Genomic DNA, 15638 nt, shown 5'->3' with positions numbered 1-15638 from the left:
GTGTGGGTCGTGACCAGAGGCGCCACTCTAGCCAATATTTTTTGGTTAGTGACAATTTTATTTGGGGGGAGGGGGGATAATGGGTTTACATCATTTATTCCCATAAGATCATTTATAGTACCTAACAAAGCAGAGACGCTTCGCGCCGCTATTTTACAGACTGGCTAAAGACACTGCAAGGGATCTCTTACCCTCAGAAGTAACACCCCTGGTCGTAAACCGACCCAGGAGTCAATGAATTTTTTTACTTACTTACTTAAGTCCCGTCCATCCTCGCGGGACGTTTTGGGGCCACTTCTTTTGACAGGGCGTGAACTAGGGCTGGGTACGTTGTTCTATCGTGTGCAGTTCGAGTCAACTCAACGATGCGCTTTCGGTCAAAGTTTTCAATCCACCTCTTGCTAGGTCTTCCTCGTGGTCGAGATCCGTCTATGGTTCCTTCGAGGGAGATTTTTGGTAGACGGTCGTGGTCCATTCTCTTGACATGCCCGAGCCATCGCAGTTGTTGTCATTTGATTTTATTTAGGATTGTGTCGGGGGACTTCAGCCGTCTTCGCACCTCCTCATTGGTCACATGTTCAGTGTAGGTGATTCTTGCGATGCGACGGAGACATCTCCTCTCGAATGCCTGTAGGTTGCGCTCATTTTCGATCTTCAAGGTCCAGGTCTCACACCCATATATAGCAATTGGCACAATCAGGCTGTTGAAAAGTTGAACTTTCAGCTGGTTCGACAGGTTTCGGCATTTCCAGATATTTGTGAGCCTTTTAAAACTGGAGCTAGCAAGAGCTAGGCGGCGTTTGATGTCGGAGGTGTGACAATTGTCCGCTGTGAGGAGACTGCCCAGGTAGACGAATTGGTCGACCTTTTCAACTGGCTGGCCGTCAATCATTAAGGAAGGAGTAGCTGCTTGTTTTTGGCGTGACGTGACCATAACTTTCGTTTTTTGGCGTTAATTTGCATCCCAAAAGGTTTTGTGGCTTCGTTGAGATAGTCTGCTTGTCTTTGGAGATCAGCGGCCGTTGTAGAGAGCTGGTCGATGTCGTCAGCATAGGCGAGCTTGTTTACTAGGAATCCACCTATTTTGGCTCCATGTTCGTCTGGTATCAGTGACAGTATGGCATGAAGAAACAGGTTGAACAGGTGGGGCGACATAATACATCCCTGCAAAACTCCCGAGGATGTTGAGAATTCATCAGAGAGTCCATCAGTGGTGAGTATCCGGCTTCTGGATTGGCTGTATATATTCTCAATAATCGTGACGATTTGGTCGGGGATACCGTAATGTCTTAGGATGTGCCACAGACCTTTCCTCCAGATTAAATCGAACGCTTGCTGAAAGTCAATAAAGAGATGATATAGGTCTCTGTTGAACTCGACAAAGCGTTCCATGAGCTGGCGAACAGTGGAGATTTGGTCAATGGTCGATCGTCCAGGTCGGAAGCCAGCTTGGTATTCACCCAGAACGGAGGCTGTAATTGCTTGGATTCTACGTAGGAGAGTTTTGGTCAGTATTCTAGCTTGATGACTGGTCAAGCTGATCGGGCGGTAGTTCTCACACTCTCTTCTTGAGCCTTTTTTGTGGATTGGGACCACTGCTGCCTTACACCATAGCTGTGGGACGTGGCCCGTTGACCATGCGGCTGACAAAACTTTGTGGTACAATTCGACGACGTCCTCTGAGTCAATGTTAATTAGTTCAGCAGTGATACCGTCCGGTCATGGGGCCTTCCCTCGTTTCAGGGATCTTATCGCTACCTCTGTTTCTGATTTTAAGAGTGGTGGTGGAGGTTCTCGATCATTAATGGGGAAGGACTTTAGGATGCTGGGATCGGCAATGATCTGCGGATTTAATTTATCTTCAAAATATTCCTTCCATCGTTCGAGCTTCATTTTTGCGTCGTTGATGGGATTTTTTGTTTGTCGAGGATTGCTGTGGAGGTGGGATCTTTCCTGCTAGACAGTTCACGAACTGTTTTGAAGAGTTTCTGGCTGTTTCCGTTCCTAAACTGGGTTTCGCATTCCTTGCATTTCTCGGTAACATGGTTACGCAAGGCCTTTCGGACTTCCCGTTCGATTCTCCTTTTGAGATATTTATAGGTGTCTCGGCTGCATGGGTCAGCTTTGTTGTTGCAGAGACGCTTTTGGTTACATAGTTGGATTATTTCTTCAGTAATCCATGGCTTTTCGTCTTTCGTTTTCCTCCCGAGGACATCATTTGCTGTCTCCAAAACTGCAAAAGTTGCATGCTCAGCCAGTTGATCAATCTCTTCGACGGTAGTGAGGGAAGTGAAGTTCTCTAGGATAGCTCGGAATTTTGACGATAGGTTGGTGGTATAGGCGCCTTTTTTTATGGGGTCGCGAAGCACCTCTGTCCGGAATCTAGGGATTGTTGTCGTCTTAGGGAGTCGTTTCAGTCTTAGCTTGAGTTTGGACATCAGGAGTGAGTGATCTGAATCAAAGTCCGCACCAGGAAGGGATACCGTATCCATTATTGAGGACTTCCAGCGTTTAGATATCAGCACATAGTCTATCATGTTTTCAGTTACTCCGTCGGGGGATCTCCAGGTGACCTTACGGCGGTGTCTGTGTTTACAGGCGGTGTTAGTTATATACAGGTCGTTTTCTCTACAGAAACTAATTAGCCTTTCACCTCTTCCGTTCAGTCGGCCGTGGCCATGCGGTCCCATTACATCTCTCCGATCAGTCTGATCGTTGCCCGTGATAGCGTTGAAGTCGCCCATGACGATGAGCATATCTTTCTTTGGTGTTTGGTCGGTGACACTTTGAAGTTGAAAGTAGAACTGTTCGCATTCTTCATCGCTTCGGGCAGAGTCAGGAGCATATACCTGGATGATGGTAAGGTTTGACACGGATCCCTTTAGTCTAATGGATGCTATCCTTTCTGATACCGGCGTGAAGGTGATCAGCGCCTTTTTTGTAGTTAGTGAGAGGATGAATCCAACACCCTGTCTGTGAGTGCCATCGGTGCGTCCCGAGAGCAGGAGGGAGGTTCCAGAGATAGTTTCTTCACCGGTTCGGGGGAGGTGTGTCTCAGATAGCCCGACTAAGTCCCACTTGTATCGGTTTAGTTCCCTCAGTAGTAGATCCATTTTTCCTGGTTTGGCTAGAGTCCGGGTGTTGAGTGTTCCTATGTTGAGTACAGTTTTAGTGGAGATGAGTTGTAGGGTATCCTCACCCCGTCCGGGGGTCGTCATAGGCCTATTATGATCGTCGGTTTCCCCGTACGCAGTAGCATGTTCGTCGGCTTCCCCGTACGCGGTAGTATGTTCAATATTACTTCCATTCGCCATCATCATCATCATCAAATTGCTAGGTTCGTCGGTTTCCCCGGACGCGGTAGTAATTCTGCTTTGATTTATAGAGCCCATAATTCATTTGTTAAAAGGAGAGGTTTCAAGGCTGGTTAGGAGACGGCGGTAAGCCACTCCTCTCCGTCAACTTGCAGAGGCCGTTGTTTGTCGCTGAATCATCCGCCCTTTCGCAGTTGTCCTCCTGAAGAGGATCCTCCCACGATGATAGTCTGCCATACCATACGATTTTACCCATTGTTGGGAGAAGGTTTGAAGCTGACGGGACATGTCCACACGCCGGTGGGCCCAGCTCAGTCTACATCAGAGGGGCCTTCTTCCTCCTCCGCCTGAATTTATGTCCCCCAGGCGAGGGATCCCAGTTATGTTTTAGGACCCCCAGGGGCTGGGTCCCCCCTTGGTCCGCGCCTCCATCAATCAGAGGTACCCTGCATATCTGCAAGGCTTTCCCCTATCCGCCACCTGGGGACGCGCTGAGTGGCATGTAGGCCCCACCGCTGAGTAGTAGTGTGGGCCCCTACTGAGAAGGTGACTCACTCAGTGGGTTTTTTATAAAACCCAAAAAATACTAAAAATACAAATCAGTTAGACACTAGGAATAGTGGCAAACATTTATATTTTTACTTTTTTCTATAACTTTCATATTTGTGCTTTGCAAACAACGACTCCTGGACGTCGTGCTGCTAACGTTACTAGGTGTTGGGACCCTCCCATGGTGCCCCCTCCCTTTGAATATATACCGACATCTATACCCGTTCCCGAACAGCATCTATATCTATCACTTGATTTTTCTTCACTGGGAAAAAAAGACGGAACAAACAACGTTTACTTCGCTTACAAGGCTTTAAATGAATATAATTATTGACCTTTTTATTAATTATATTTTTATATAAATATTTTCGAATTTTGTGTATAAAATCAGTAAATAAATATCTAGATTTATAAATCTTTTTTCTTAAGCAAAAGTTGTTTTTTTTTCACAAGGTGCGTCGCGGTAAACGATAAAATCTTTTAGCCTGCCAGGCCGTGGTAAAAAAGAAAAAAAAAAAAAAAAAAAAAACTCGGGGAAACAGCCTATTGGGTAATATGGATATTAACCGGGCGCAAAACACGACCAATCTATGCTGTTATCAATACTAGGCTATATTCCATAAATCCTGTCATTATACTTGATCGCTCACAAATGCTGTCTAACTATATTTTCTACACGACCATGGCCAAGCCAAAGAACAAGGAATGTGTTTATTTTTTACGGCTTCTTCTTTTAGATTTTCGAGAAAAAAGAGACAACGAGGTATTTCACCTTCGATTTTTAATTCTGTTCCGCTGTATTTCTGATAGGTCCCAAGATTTGTTTTCTGCTGTGTTTTCTGAGCTGATCTTGAGAGATCAGCTCAATGGTTTCAACTTCACTATAGCTTTGAACCAATTTCAAATGAATAATAACCCCAACATCCAAAAAACTCTGAGAGAAAGTGATCTCATCTATAAGCAACTACGAACACGGTTAGATGTGGGTTATAGGAAACCTGGGTACCAACACTAGAAATATAGGCTGTTTCCCGCAAAGGTAAAATTTTGCCTCCATGTGTAAAAACTTAATGACCTCTACCTGTTGTAATAGTAGTCATATAGGTGTCTGCTAAAATACATGACTAAACAGTACCTTTTAATCCTCTGTTGACGCCTGCCTAATGCCCCAGCCCTCGGCAACGAGGACACCTGTCTAGTGCTTTTTCATTTTCTGTATTGTGCAGTTAAAACGATATCTTTGGTATTTTATCTTTTCTGCCTGCCCATTTGCACAAAGTCCACTGAAATATATTATTTTGACATTTTTTTCATATTTTCTTTGTTTTTTATATAATTCACCTTTTTATTTACTATGTAAATTAATCCCATTGACACCAGTCCTCACATACACTGTCAAAAACAAACAAAATTTCCGATATTTTAAAAAGTAGCGAATTTTTGGGGATGTTTTGCACACACCCCAAAAAAACATTCTGATTCCCTCGTCCCCAACTACAAAATTGTTAATTTTGGACCTATATATAAAAAAACATGTATGCGTTCTACCTTCTAACCCCAAAACTATGCTTAACAGAATGATGTTGCTATGTCTGCCTCAAGGTATTTCTGTAGTCAGCCTAAGACCATTTATGTCGCAAGAAAGTAATAATAGAAACTGCTAAAATTGGCTTATTTAAGCATTTTACAATCTTAAGAATATGTTACACATCAGAAGGTTATTGCCAAGAAGCAAAAAACAAATAAAAACTATATATTAGAAAATTAAAAATAAAATATATGAGTCAGACAGTTCTAACTATAGAAAACGAAAATGAAAAATAAAATATAAGAGTCAGACAGTTCCAAATGTAGAAGACGAAAATAAAAATATATTAGAAAATGAAAAATAAAATATAAGAGTCGGGCAGTTCTAATTGTAGAGGATGAAAATGAAAAATATATTAAAAAATGGAAAATAAAGTATAAGAGTCAGACAGTTCAGACAATTCTACAAGATGATGCCGAAAAAAGAAAGAACGACGTCTTTGTTGATACTACAGTAAGTAAGCAATTGATAGAGGGCGTATCCTTACATAATTGCCCAATTCCAACAAAAAACAGTCAAAAAAATCAACACCAATAGAATACCCTTTGGCTAGAGCAGATGAGTATTAACAATTACAAATATTGGACAAAATAATGTAACATAACAAAAACTCGAATTAATAAGAATATAAATAGACTAAAAATAAATAAAAAATCGGAATAAAAGATAGGTTAAATCAAATGACAAAATGTTATAAATCAGGGCTCATCTAAGATATCGTCAGCCTGGGAAGTACGCACAGGGGGTCCTCAGGGCCCGTCAACTAGAAAACTTCAAACATTTTCAGAACTTCTAGGCATTTCTTACTCAAATTACAAGACAAATCTTATTTTTTATCCCTCCCTCCCTCTGAAAGAAATTCCCCCGTATGTGCTTGCCAACAGTTTACGTGGTTTTAAGTGCTTGAATTTCTAACTCCTCCTTAAGATTCAAATAACCTGAGCAAGTTTTAGGGAAATATGAGTGAACATTTGGATTCAGAAGGGAGAACTAGGTCTAAATCAGAATCATTTTTATATAAAAGGGAATCCAGTACACATCAATGGAAAAAAAGCGAAATACATGAAGGAAAAAGTCATCATCAAAAGATTATTGTCAATGTGCTCTAAAGGTAATACTACTTAAAGATACAGTAGGCTTTATTCTTTTCTTTAATTTACAATTATTGATTGCCTATATTATTATGGACATTGGAAGCTAGGACTAAAGGAAACTATGATAACAACAATCCAATAACAACAAAATCTATCTTTCTTTAAATAAGGTAAAAATACAATATAATTAATAATTAAGTATAGATAAAAATATAATAATATAACCGCAGTAAAATGTAAAAAGGAAGTTATAAGCCTCTCACTATCATGATATTTAGAACCACTACAAAAGCTATTAGACAAAAATAACAAGAATCAAATAATTTTACACATAATTCTTTATAATTAAACATAATTTACACATAATTTCTAAACGTAATTTTACACATAATTTCTTGGTTTGCTACAGTAAGATTTACTCTGTCCATTTTTCATTCTATTTATCAGAATAAGTAATTTCATATCCCTATTCAAATCGGGATTGCCCTCTTAAACCCAACATAAGTTATGATAAATACCGCACTGTCCTTCTATCAAATGCCCATATAAGAGCTAATACCAAACAACCACTGGTGATCGACGAGATCAGGATGAGAAGATGGAAGTATTGGGGCCATAAGACATGCAAGAGCAAAGGACACCTCCCACACAATGTATAGTGTTGGACCTCACCCGGCATTCGAAGGAGTGGTAGATAACGCAGCACACTTGGGCGATCCCTGGAGAAAAAGGCTATGAGTCTTTGAACCACTCGGAATGAACTCGAAATGGTCTTTAGCAAAAGATCAGCATAGTTCGAGGTCAACTGCTGCTGCCCTATGCGTTCCCAGGCATTGGAGGATCTAAGTCTAAGTAAGTGTCCTCTATCATACAAAGTAAATGAGGTGTATGACAAAATTTCGTGAATAAAATACGGTCCAAGTGTGTTTTTCATCTACATGATTCATGATCATCTTCAGCAAAATAAAAAGTAAAAAACTCCAAAAAAACTAACAATAAAAAATAACAAAAATCTTACTTAGTCAAAAATTGACAAAATACGCGAATTCCATCTGTATATCAACTTTAAGGGACAGAAACAAATTTTAACTATCAAATACCTTATAGTATAATCAGAGGCTAGCAGAAAAAACAAAACTTCAACAGCATCTAATTTTGGATCAGTACTTTGGCTAAAATACATCTTATATAATATAGATAGTTGGGATTGGCTGATGATTGGGAGTAAGCTTTTTAGGCTTGGCGGACAAGTTCTGAATTTGTTTACCAACAGTATGTTGGTAAACAAATGCATGTGTTACACTGAAAATAACTGAATGGATTACTGACTCTATTGTAAGACAAAGACATTATCCCAAGCTTCTGTTTATTACAAGTGATACATAACACTTAAAGTGTCTTTTCAAATGTGTTTTACCTATGAATTATCTCCCTTTTTCCCGTAAATAGACTTATAATCTTCAAATCCCAGAGGATTTGAACTATCATTCCGACGTTGTCAATAATTGGCTGTCGACGCAGAGTTGCCGATACAACATCGCGTGCTATATTTTCTGGTTGACGAAAGAACAATTAATTAACCCCTAAGAACACAAAGTTGTATCATAAATATTAGAGATAAGTAGTTTATAGATATTAAGTGAAGCGTGAAGCCTTCATTCCTTCCTTAGATAGTGGCCATGATATAGGTCATTTTTAAACTTTGCGCTTTGTTATTTGCCCACGACTTGCCACCAAATATTTGCCTATTTTTCCAAGAGTTATGGCTGGTAACAAACGGACGCGTTCTAGCCCAGTAAAAGGACAGGACAAGTGTTCGTCTTGTGCAATTAATTTAAGCGAGGAATCAGATGCTATGAATTATGATGATTGCGATTGCTGTTTGTGTATTCAATGTCTTGAGCTCTTGGAACCAGAATAAATCTAACTTACAAAAATTACTTGTTGTATGGGTTGTCAATAGAAATGTCCAATGTGCAAGGGGAACACCCAAGCGAGCAATGTTAATGCCTCCGAGATTGCGCGAGTTGTTAATGCGTCTATTAAGAGCTCTCTTAGGGGTTTTGAGAATACAGTAAAGACCCTGGATGTTAAGATTAAGAAGGCAGTTAAGGACCCTTTTGCTAGCTTTAAAGATGAACTCAAAGCGGAAATTGACAATTTAAGGCAATAGAAGATAGGATTCATACTCTTGAGCAATCTTCAGGAATGGCAAAGGACAATAACGCCTTAAAAGACTTAGTGACTGCCAAAGTAGCTACATTAAGAGAAGTTTTAGATGAACAGTTCAAAAATCGCGTAAAGGCAATGATTGCCGAGGATCATGAGAGACAAAAAAGAAAACTTAATATGGTGGTCTTTTTATTCCTCCACAAACTGATGATGCACAATTTGTACGTGATTATAAGGCTAATCAATTATGTGATGTTACTGTCCTGAACGTTCTTAGACTAGGGAACATAACAACCGCACCAGGACCCAGTACTCAATGTCCTATCCCAATTATCTTCTCAGTGGCAAATTTCGAAATAAAGAAGCTAATCCTTCAGAAATCTTTTGAAAGAAAGGATGCCATTCAATTTAGAAATGACGTGTCAAAGCATGATCGCGAAAAAAGACAAACATCATATGAAGGACTGCATAAGAGAAGATTGAATGGGGAAGTGGACATAGTAATCAGAGGTAATAAGATTGTCAAAATACTTCGTCACAGGAGAATCTCATGGAATAATAGATATATCCTGTAAATAGTTCCCTTTTAAAACTTGTAAATAGTTCTATAAGTAGTGTCTCCATTTGGGATAGTACTAGTGAAGTTGGCTCAACAAAATATACAGAAACTAAATTGTATGTTAGTGCTAGATTGAATAAAAGAAATTATGAGCACATATTGGATACCATTTCTTTTAAGTCATTTGATTTTTGATCAAGCAAAGCTAATGATGGCAATACTATTGTTGAGGTACTTATGGTGCTATATAGCAATGAATTACTACAAAGATGAATGAAATACAGTGATGTCAACGAGGCATGCATTAAGTGTTTTGCTTTCACTAAGGTGAAACCAAAAAATACTGCCTTTGCTCTTACTGATGTACAAATTCAAGCACCTGGGCTTGAGCTACTTACCCATCTGTCAAAGCCAAATGGTAGAGGGGTAGCAGTGTACATCAGATCTCTGCTCCAGGTAAGAGCTTTTACAGTATATTCAAATTACAAACCTTGGGTTGAGCAAATATGGATAACAATTCTAGAGCGAAGTCTCCCTGTAGTCATAGACTGCTTTTATGGAAATCCCAGCTCCCCTTGTCATACAAATTCCCTTCTAGCAACGGCATATTTTATTAATAATGTGATGAAGTAATATTATAAGAACGTTCTTATTTTTGGAGATTTTACTTTACTGGAATTACAGTGGATTGACGGGTTTGCTATCACAGAAGTGGGTTAAAAACCCAAATAGCCCACTTCTAAGGTGCCTTCATGAACATACCAAGCAATTGATTTTCTGACCAGGTACAGAAGTTGGCAGAGCCCAACCCTACTATATTATCCTGAACATTCAACATTTTCTGGATGCACAAAACTCCGAGCATTCCAGAACCCAAGCTACTAAAAGGCCTGATCCCATATTGATTTAAATTAGCTCAGGTAAGCAGAAATTCAACAAAGGCTCTTGGCTCTCCCACACTAAATAAGGCAACATAGCCTTTCATGCAGAGGACCCCCCAAAAAGAAAGGAATTAGTGGAGGAGAATAAAGGCATGCTGCTGAAGGCAAGCAGAATCTGGGAATTAGGAATGAGGTCATTGTTGTAAAAAACAGGGCACCCTTGGGACTCCCAATCCCTGTGCAATCACAGCAGATGGAGCTCTAAATATGGAACAATGTCACGTGAATAGTATAAATAGGAAGCAAGAGAGCATTGAGAGTGCCATGAACTCAACAAGCTATAATAGTGCTGAATCATTGGAATTGACCAATTACGTTTTTCTAAGTGTATATTCAGGCACTGATATCATTTTTGAAAGCAGAATTCTCAACACTGGCAACACTATTACAAAGATAAACAAATTTGGAAAGCACTTTGTGCACTTTACACAAATTCTGATACTTTTGCTTTTTGTTCTGATTAAATGCTTTTTGGTTTTGATTTTAGGGTTGATATTATTTGTGTTTGTGAAATATGCCCAGGAAACTCAGTGCCCCAGGAGAAACAATCCCACACTTAAGTTCCTGGTTTCAACTTGTGTAGTAATTCGGACAACTCTGAATCTTGCAGAGGAGTTGTGATATAATACAGAACTGGACTGAAATCTAAAACCATGAGTTACCCTCTCATTCTTCCACTAGTAGTTGGGTCTAAAATATTTGTCTTAAATTTTGATCTCAATGATTTATTACAAGTGTAATTTACCGTAGTCCATCTGCCCCTGATCAATTTATTTCATACCAATCCATATCTGATGTGTTATTTAAAATTAGTTCCCATAAGAATTCAACTGTTTTTATGTTTAGAACTTTTAACATATGTGATGTTGATTGGGTCAAAAAGGTATGGGGCACCCCCTTGAAAGTAGCCCATTCTGTGCCATTACAAATCCCATTAATTGGTAACCTACTTAAACACATCATAGACCAGCCAACATGATTTAGGCACCAATAGCAACCTTCCCTCCTTGATTTAGTTATGAAAAATGATTCTGAATGAGTTTTCTCTGTCATTGCCATTCTGCTCTTGGAAGCAGTGACCACGTCTGCATTGTTATTAATATACAGATAAATAACAAGAGGCAAAATAAAATCCAGAAAAATTTTATTTTTTGGGAATAAGATGAAGAAAAAGATAAGGAAGGACCTATTCAAGGTTAAAGGGGAGGATGTTGCTGCAATTGGGAATGTCAAGAAAAGCTGGGAAATTTTTAAAGTAGCTGATTTCAATCCTGAAAAGAAAAACACCCACAAAAAAATGGTCTCTATCAACTAAAACACTTCTAAGACTGCCAAAAGGAGTAAAAAGAGCAATAATAAAAAACTAAAAAGCATGAGTTAAGTATGTACAAAATATAAATCTATATGTTATAACCACCATGACAGGATTAAGAAACATACTAAGAAATTTAACTTGGAATGTTAGGAGGGACCATGATGAGGCAAATGCAGCTATAACTGATTCTTGTTTATAGCATAGTGAAGTTATTTTTCTAAGAAGCAGGATATTTTCCCTACTTTATTTTTATACAGGGTGAGTCCTCCAGTACTCAGCCAGTACCTAATCTTGGCCAGATATTCCAATTAAAAAGTATCTATCCTATGCATGAATAACAGGCTCCTAAACTGGGACACAATGTATATAGGGTTGGATAGCTGTGATTACCTTATGGTGAGGACTAGACCAGTTGGGATTGGTTGACCAATACACTATGAATGATAACCAGACATCATTCCCTATTCCTCTCCCAACTTGCACTAGTGACAAAGACCTGGGAGTCACAATAGGTAATCTTCTAAAGTTCCCTGAACACTCTGCATAAACTGTTTCCAAAGCAAGTTCTAGCCTAGGACTTATTAAAAGAGCCCTTACACAATCACAAGGAGTCTCATTGAAGCTATACAAGACAACTGTGAGACTGGTTCTTGACCTTGGAACCTGCCTTACTGGTCTTTTTTACAAAGATGATATGCAGTTGATTGAAGGTGCACAAAGGTGGGCTACCAAACACATCTCTGGAATTGGCAAGAAACCATATAGTAAAAGGCTATCTAACCTAAAACTCCTTCCAGTGCAAAATCTTTGACCTTCCAATGCAAGTGCAGTGGCATTGCTACTCATATGAAAGATGGATGAAAGACAAACACAAGGTCATTCTAAGAAGCTTTATAAGCCCAGAGTTAATTGTAGAATTATACAAGACTTCTTTAGCCAAAGTGTCACCAATGATTGTAACTGTTTAAGCAAGGAGAAAGCATCTTCAACATCAGCTGAAGTTTTTAAAAGGAGACTCAACAAAGAATGACAAGCCAAACCATCAAGATACAACCAGAACTCTCTATCATCTATGTCCCATAAACAGTGATTAACATGTATGTACATACAAAAGAGTTGGGCTAGGATGATGCTTGTCATTCCCAGCCAACTTGGTGTACTCTATCAGAAATTGATGTTGTGTACTAGTGCCTACTCTAAACTATAGAAGAATGGTCCCCCTGATCATTCTGTGGTCACAGTTACCAAGGCTTAAATTGCATCTATCCTAGCATATTCTTGGTCAGAAGGCATGTCACTGGGCTGTAAACACAGTGCAGCCCCTATTTTTTATATTTTGAGTCAAAGGCTTTAATCATCATCTCAACAATAGAGCTGAAAAGATCGAACATTGGACCTTAGAGTAAAAGGCCCCTTTTTGTTAAAGATCACTTTTCTCTGGCATTCCAGAAAAATAGCAATGGGTTTTTGGACCACTCCTATTTTACTACAGAATGATGTAATGCAAGGGTAGTAACAAGAGCCCCACCTTCTTGGTGAAATTTTCACCCATAATTTGTTAGCATAAAATAAAAATATGGTCTCTGTTTTGACAAGCAATTGAAAAGAAAAAAATATTCTTGATATTTGTGATTTATAGAATAAATATCAAGCACTGAAAATTACATTGGTACTTGTGTATTATTCAGAACATACTCAATAAGTGAAGTTAGGTTCTTTTGCAAAACAAACTACAATGCAGGTACATCTTAATTAAATGATTGGTACTTGTTCATTATTCAACTGATTCAATTCAATCCAGAACACACTCTAGAATTTTGCTGAGAAAATCTGGTTTCATTGCCACAAAGACAAAACTCAATTTAGTTTGCTATGCATGGTGATAGAAGATAGTGTCTGAACATATATTTTGAAATGAAGATCTGGGATTTGCCAAAGACTGAAAAAGAGACAACTATATTTTCCAGGATAAGGGGTTGTTGCCCACAACAAAACAGTGCATTGATGGACACAACATGACTTTATACTCTTACAAGAAGGAACATTTTTGGAAGTGTAACAATAGGCAATTCTTAAAGACATTTCTGCATTCTGGGTATAGAATTCTAAGTTGTAATTTTACAATTTTCCTAATAAAGTATTATATTTCCATCATATTTTGTTTTATTTCATTAGCTTTATCAAAAGTTAGAACCTACCTTCACTTCTTGAGATAGTACATTTTTAGAAAAAAAAAAGAAAATCAGCTTTCTGTTAATATGTAAATAAAACTGAAACACTGAAAATATATTGACATCAAAATAGGATGAATAATATTTCCCAAAAGAGGTCTTAATATTAGTTAATAAACTAATTATTTCAACTGTGCAATATTGAATAATTTTAATAATAGCCTAACCATATTGATGCATAGCTTAGATTTTTTTCTATTTTTTATATATATAAATCTTCTTGATTCCTTTTTGGTAACAAGGTGTGAGGGTTTTAGTTTTACATAATTTTGCTCAATTGGATGCTGCTTTTTTTACCCTATTTTACTCTGAAATACAAATTGAGGTAACAAGTGACTTATGCTAGCTGGCAGACTAGGATACTGGTATCTTACCCTTCTCCATTTTTGCTAAAAACAAACTAAGCTAAACAAATTCAAAAAAGGTCTTTATGAATTCTTAGCAGGTTTAAAAACAGTTATTCTCTCTTGTAGCTCTTGTTTAAGGTCGAATGTATCCACAACATAATATGTCTATAATTTAGATTACCTATAATAATAATTTATTTGTGACCCGCTTGAAACAGCAGAGTATAAAAACAAACACACAGAAAAAAAAAGCAGAAACAAAAAAAAAACTTCAGATAACACATTAAATTACTGTAGAAAACATTTTAGAAGATCATGAAAAGGGTTAATAGTAAAATGTATCAAGTTGGATAGTTTCTGGTGTAGCACTTTAAGTTTATTTAATAAATCTGGAGCCCTGAAATTTGTTACCAGGTGAAATCTTGTACCAGGGAAGAAGATACAACAAAAAACAGAGGAAATGAAAATAAGATGACTTGAGATCCTTTAAATTTTTTCTTTTTAAAATGGGATACAATCCAGAAAGATATAAAACCAAGTGATCACAAAAGCAAGAATAAATTTGGGAAAGGGCTTTGCAGTTGCATTTCTCCCTGTTCGTAACCATTTTAGAATAACCCACTTGAAGTTTAAACTTAGCATCAGAAACAATTTTATTACAAACAGAGACTAAATTGTTAGTAAGGATAACACCCAACCACCTTAAAGAAGTCACCCATGGAATGCTAAATTCAGAACAATTAAGTCTATAAGATTGGTTAGGAGAAGGACCAAAATGTAGGAATTTATATTTATCAGGGTTAAGGGTTAGACCTACATTCAAGAAAGCAGTAGAGATAGAATAAACAGAAGCCAAAAGCCCAGATTTAGTTCTACTAATGAGAAGAATATGGTCTGCATAAGCAATATATGAGACATTTGAACTACCTAAAAGGTAAGTTGTTGGAAGACTACTTAAAATATCAGCAATACAAAATTTTAAAATTGATGGAGATAAAACTCCACCTTGTCTTACAGAGATCTTTAACATAGAAGGATCAGAAGGAGAGGATTTAACATGAAGGAAAGAATGATCATACCAAAATTTTAATAAAGAAACAATAGAAACATTCACTCCACATTTAAGCAAAGAAAACAGGGCTTGGGAGTGAACTACAGAATCAAAAGCCTTAGATAGATCTGAAGAACAAAAAAAAAGATCATAGCCCTTCCCAGAAGCATCAGAAAGCAGAGTAGAAAGAACTTTATGGGCATGCTGACATCCCAGACCATGCTGGAAACCAAACTGGTTAACTCTAAAATTTATATTGTCTGTTATAGAAGGGAGAAGTAAATACTCAAGGACTTTGCTTAAGGTACAAGAAACAGTGATAGGACAATAAGATGAACATGAAAATAGATCTTTCCCCCTTTTTAAAATAGAAGTAACTATGCCATGCAAGAAACTGTCTGGCACAACAGGACAACACAAACACATTTCAAAAAGTAGTTGTAAATGTGATATTAAAGGGGGGCAATCAGGTTGTAA

The 15638-nt window shown here is 37.9% G+C and overlaps 2 protein-coding genes across 5 annotated transcripts in view; both read right to left on the bottom strand.

The window, feature by feature from the left end:
- The window catches only part of LOC136038845 (serine/threonine-protein kinase tousled-like 2), a 119121-nt gene that overhangs the window by 103077 nt on the left and 406 nt on the right, over nucleotides 1-15638 (bottom strand). The window lies entirely within an intron of this gene.
- Nucleotides 1890-3392, bottom strand: LOC136038422 (craniofacial development protein 2-like). Its single transcript, XM_065721496.1, has one exon. It carries the CDS (start codon nucleotides 3390-3392, stop codon nucleotides 1890-1892), a length of 1503 nt encoding a protein of 500 aa, XP_065577568.1.

This window comes from Artemia franciscana, chromosome 18 (genome assembly GCF_032884065.1).
Source record: "Artemia franciscana chromosome 18, ASM3288406v1, whole genome shotgun sequence".
Classification (NCBI taxonomy): Eukaryota; Metazoa; Arthropoda; class Branchiopoda; order Anostraca; family Artemiidae; genus Artemia; species Artemia franciscana.
Note: the sequence above shows the minus strand (reverse complement) of the source record. Positions and strands in the feature narration are given on the sequence as shown.

Coding starts and splice junctions, on each gene's coding strand:
- LOC136038422 (XM_065721496.1), bottom strand. CDS start 3,392: ATGGGCTCTATAAATCAAAGCAGAATTACTACCGCGTCCGGGGAAACC.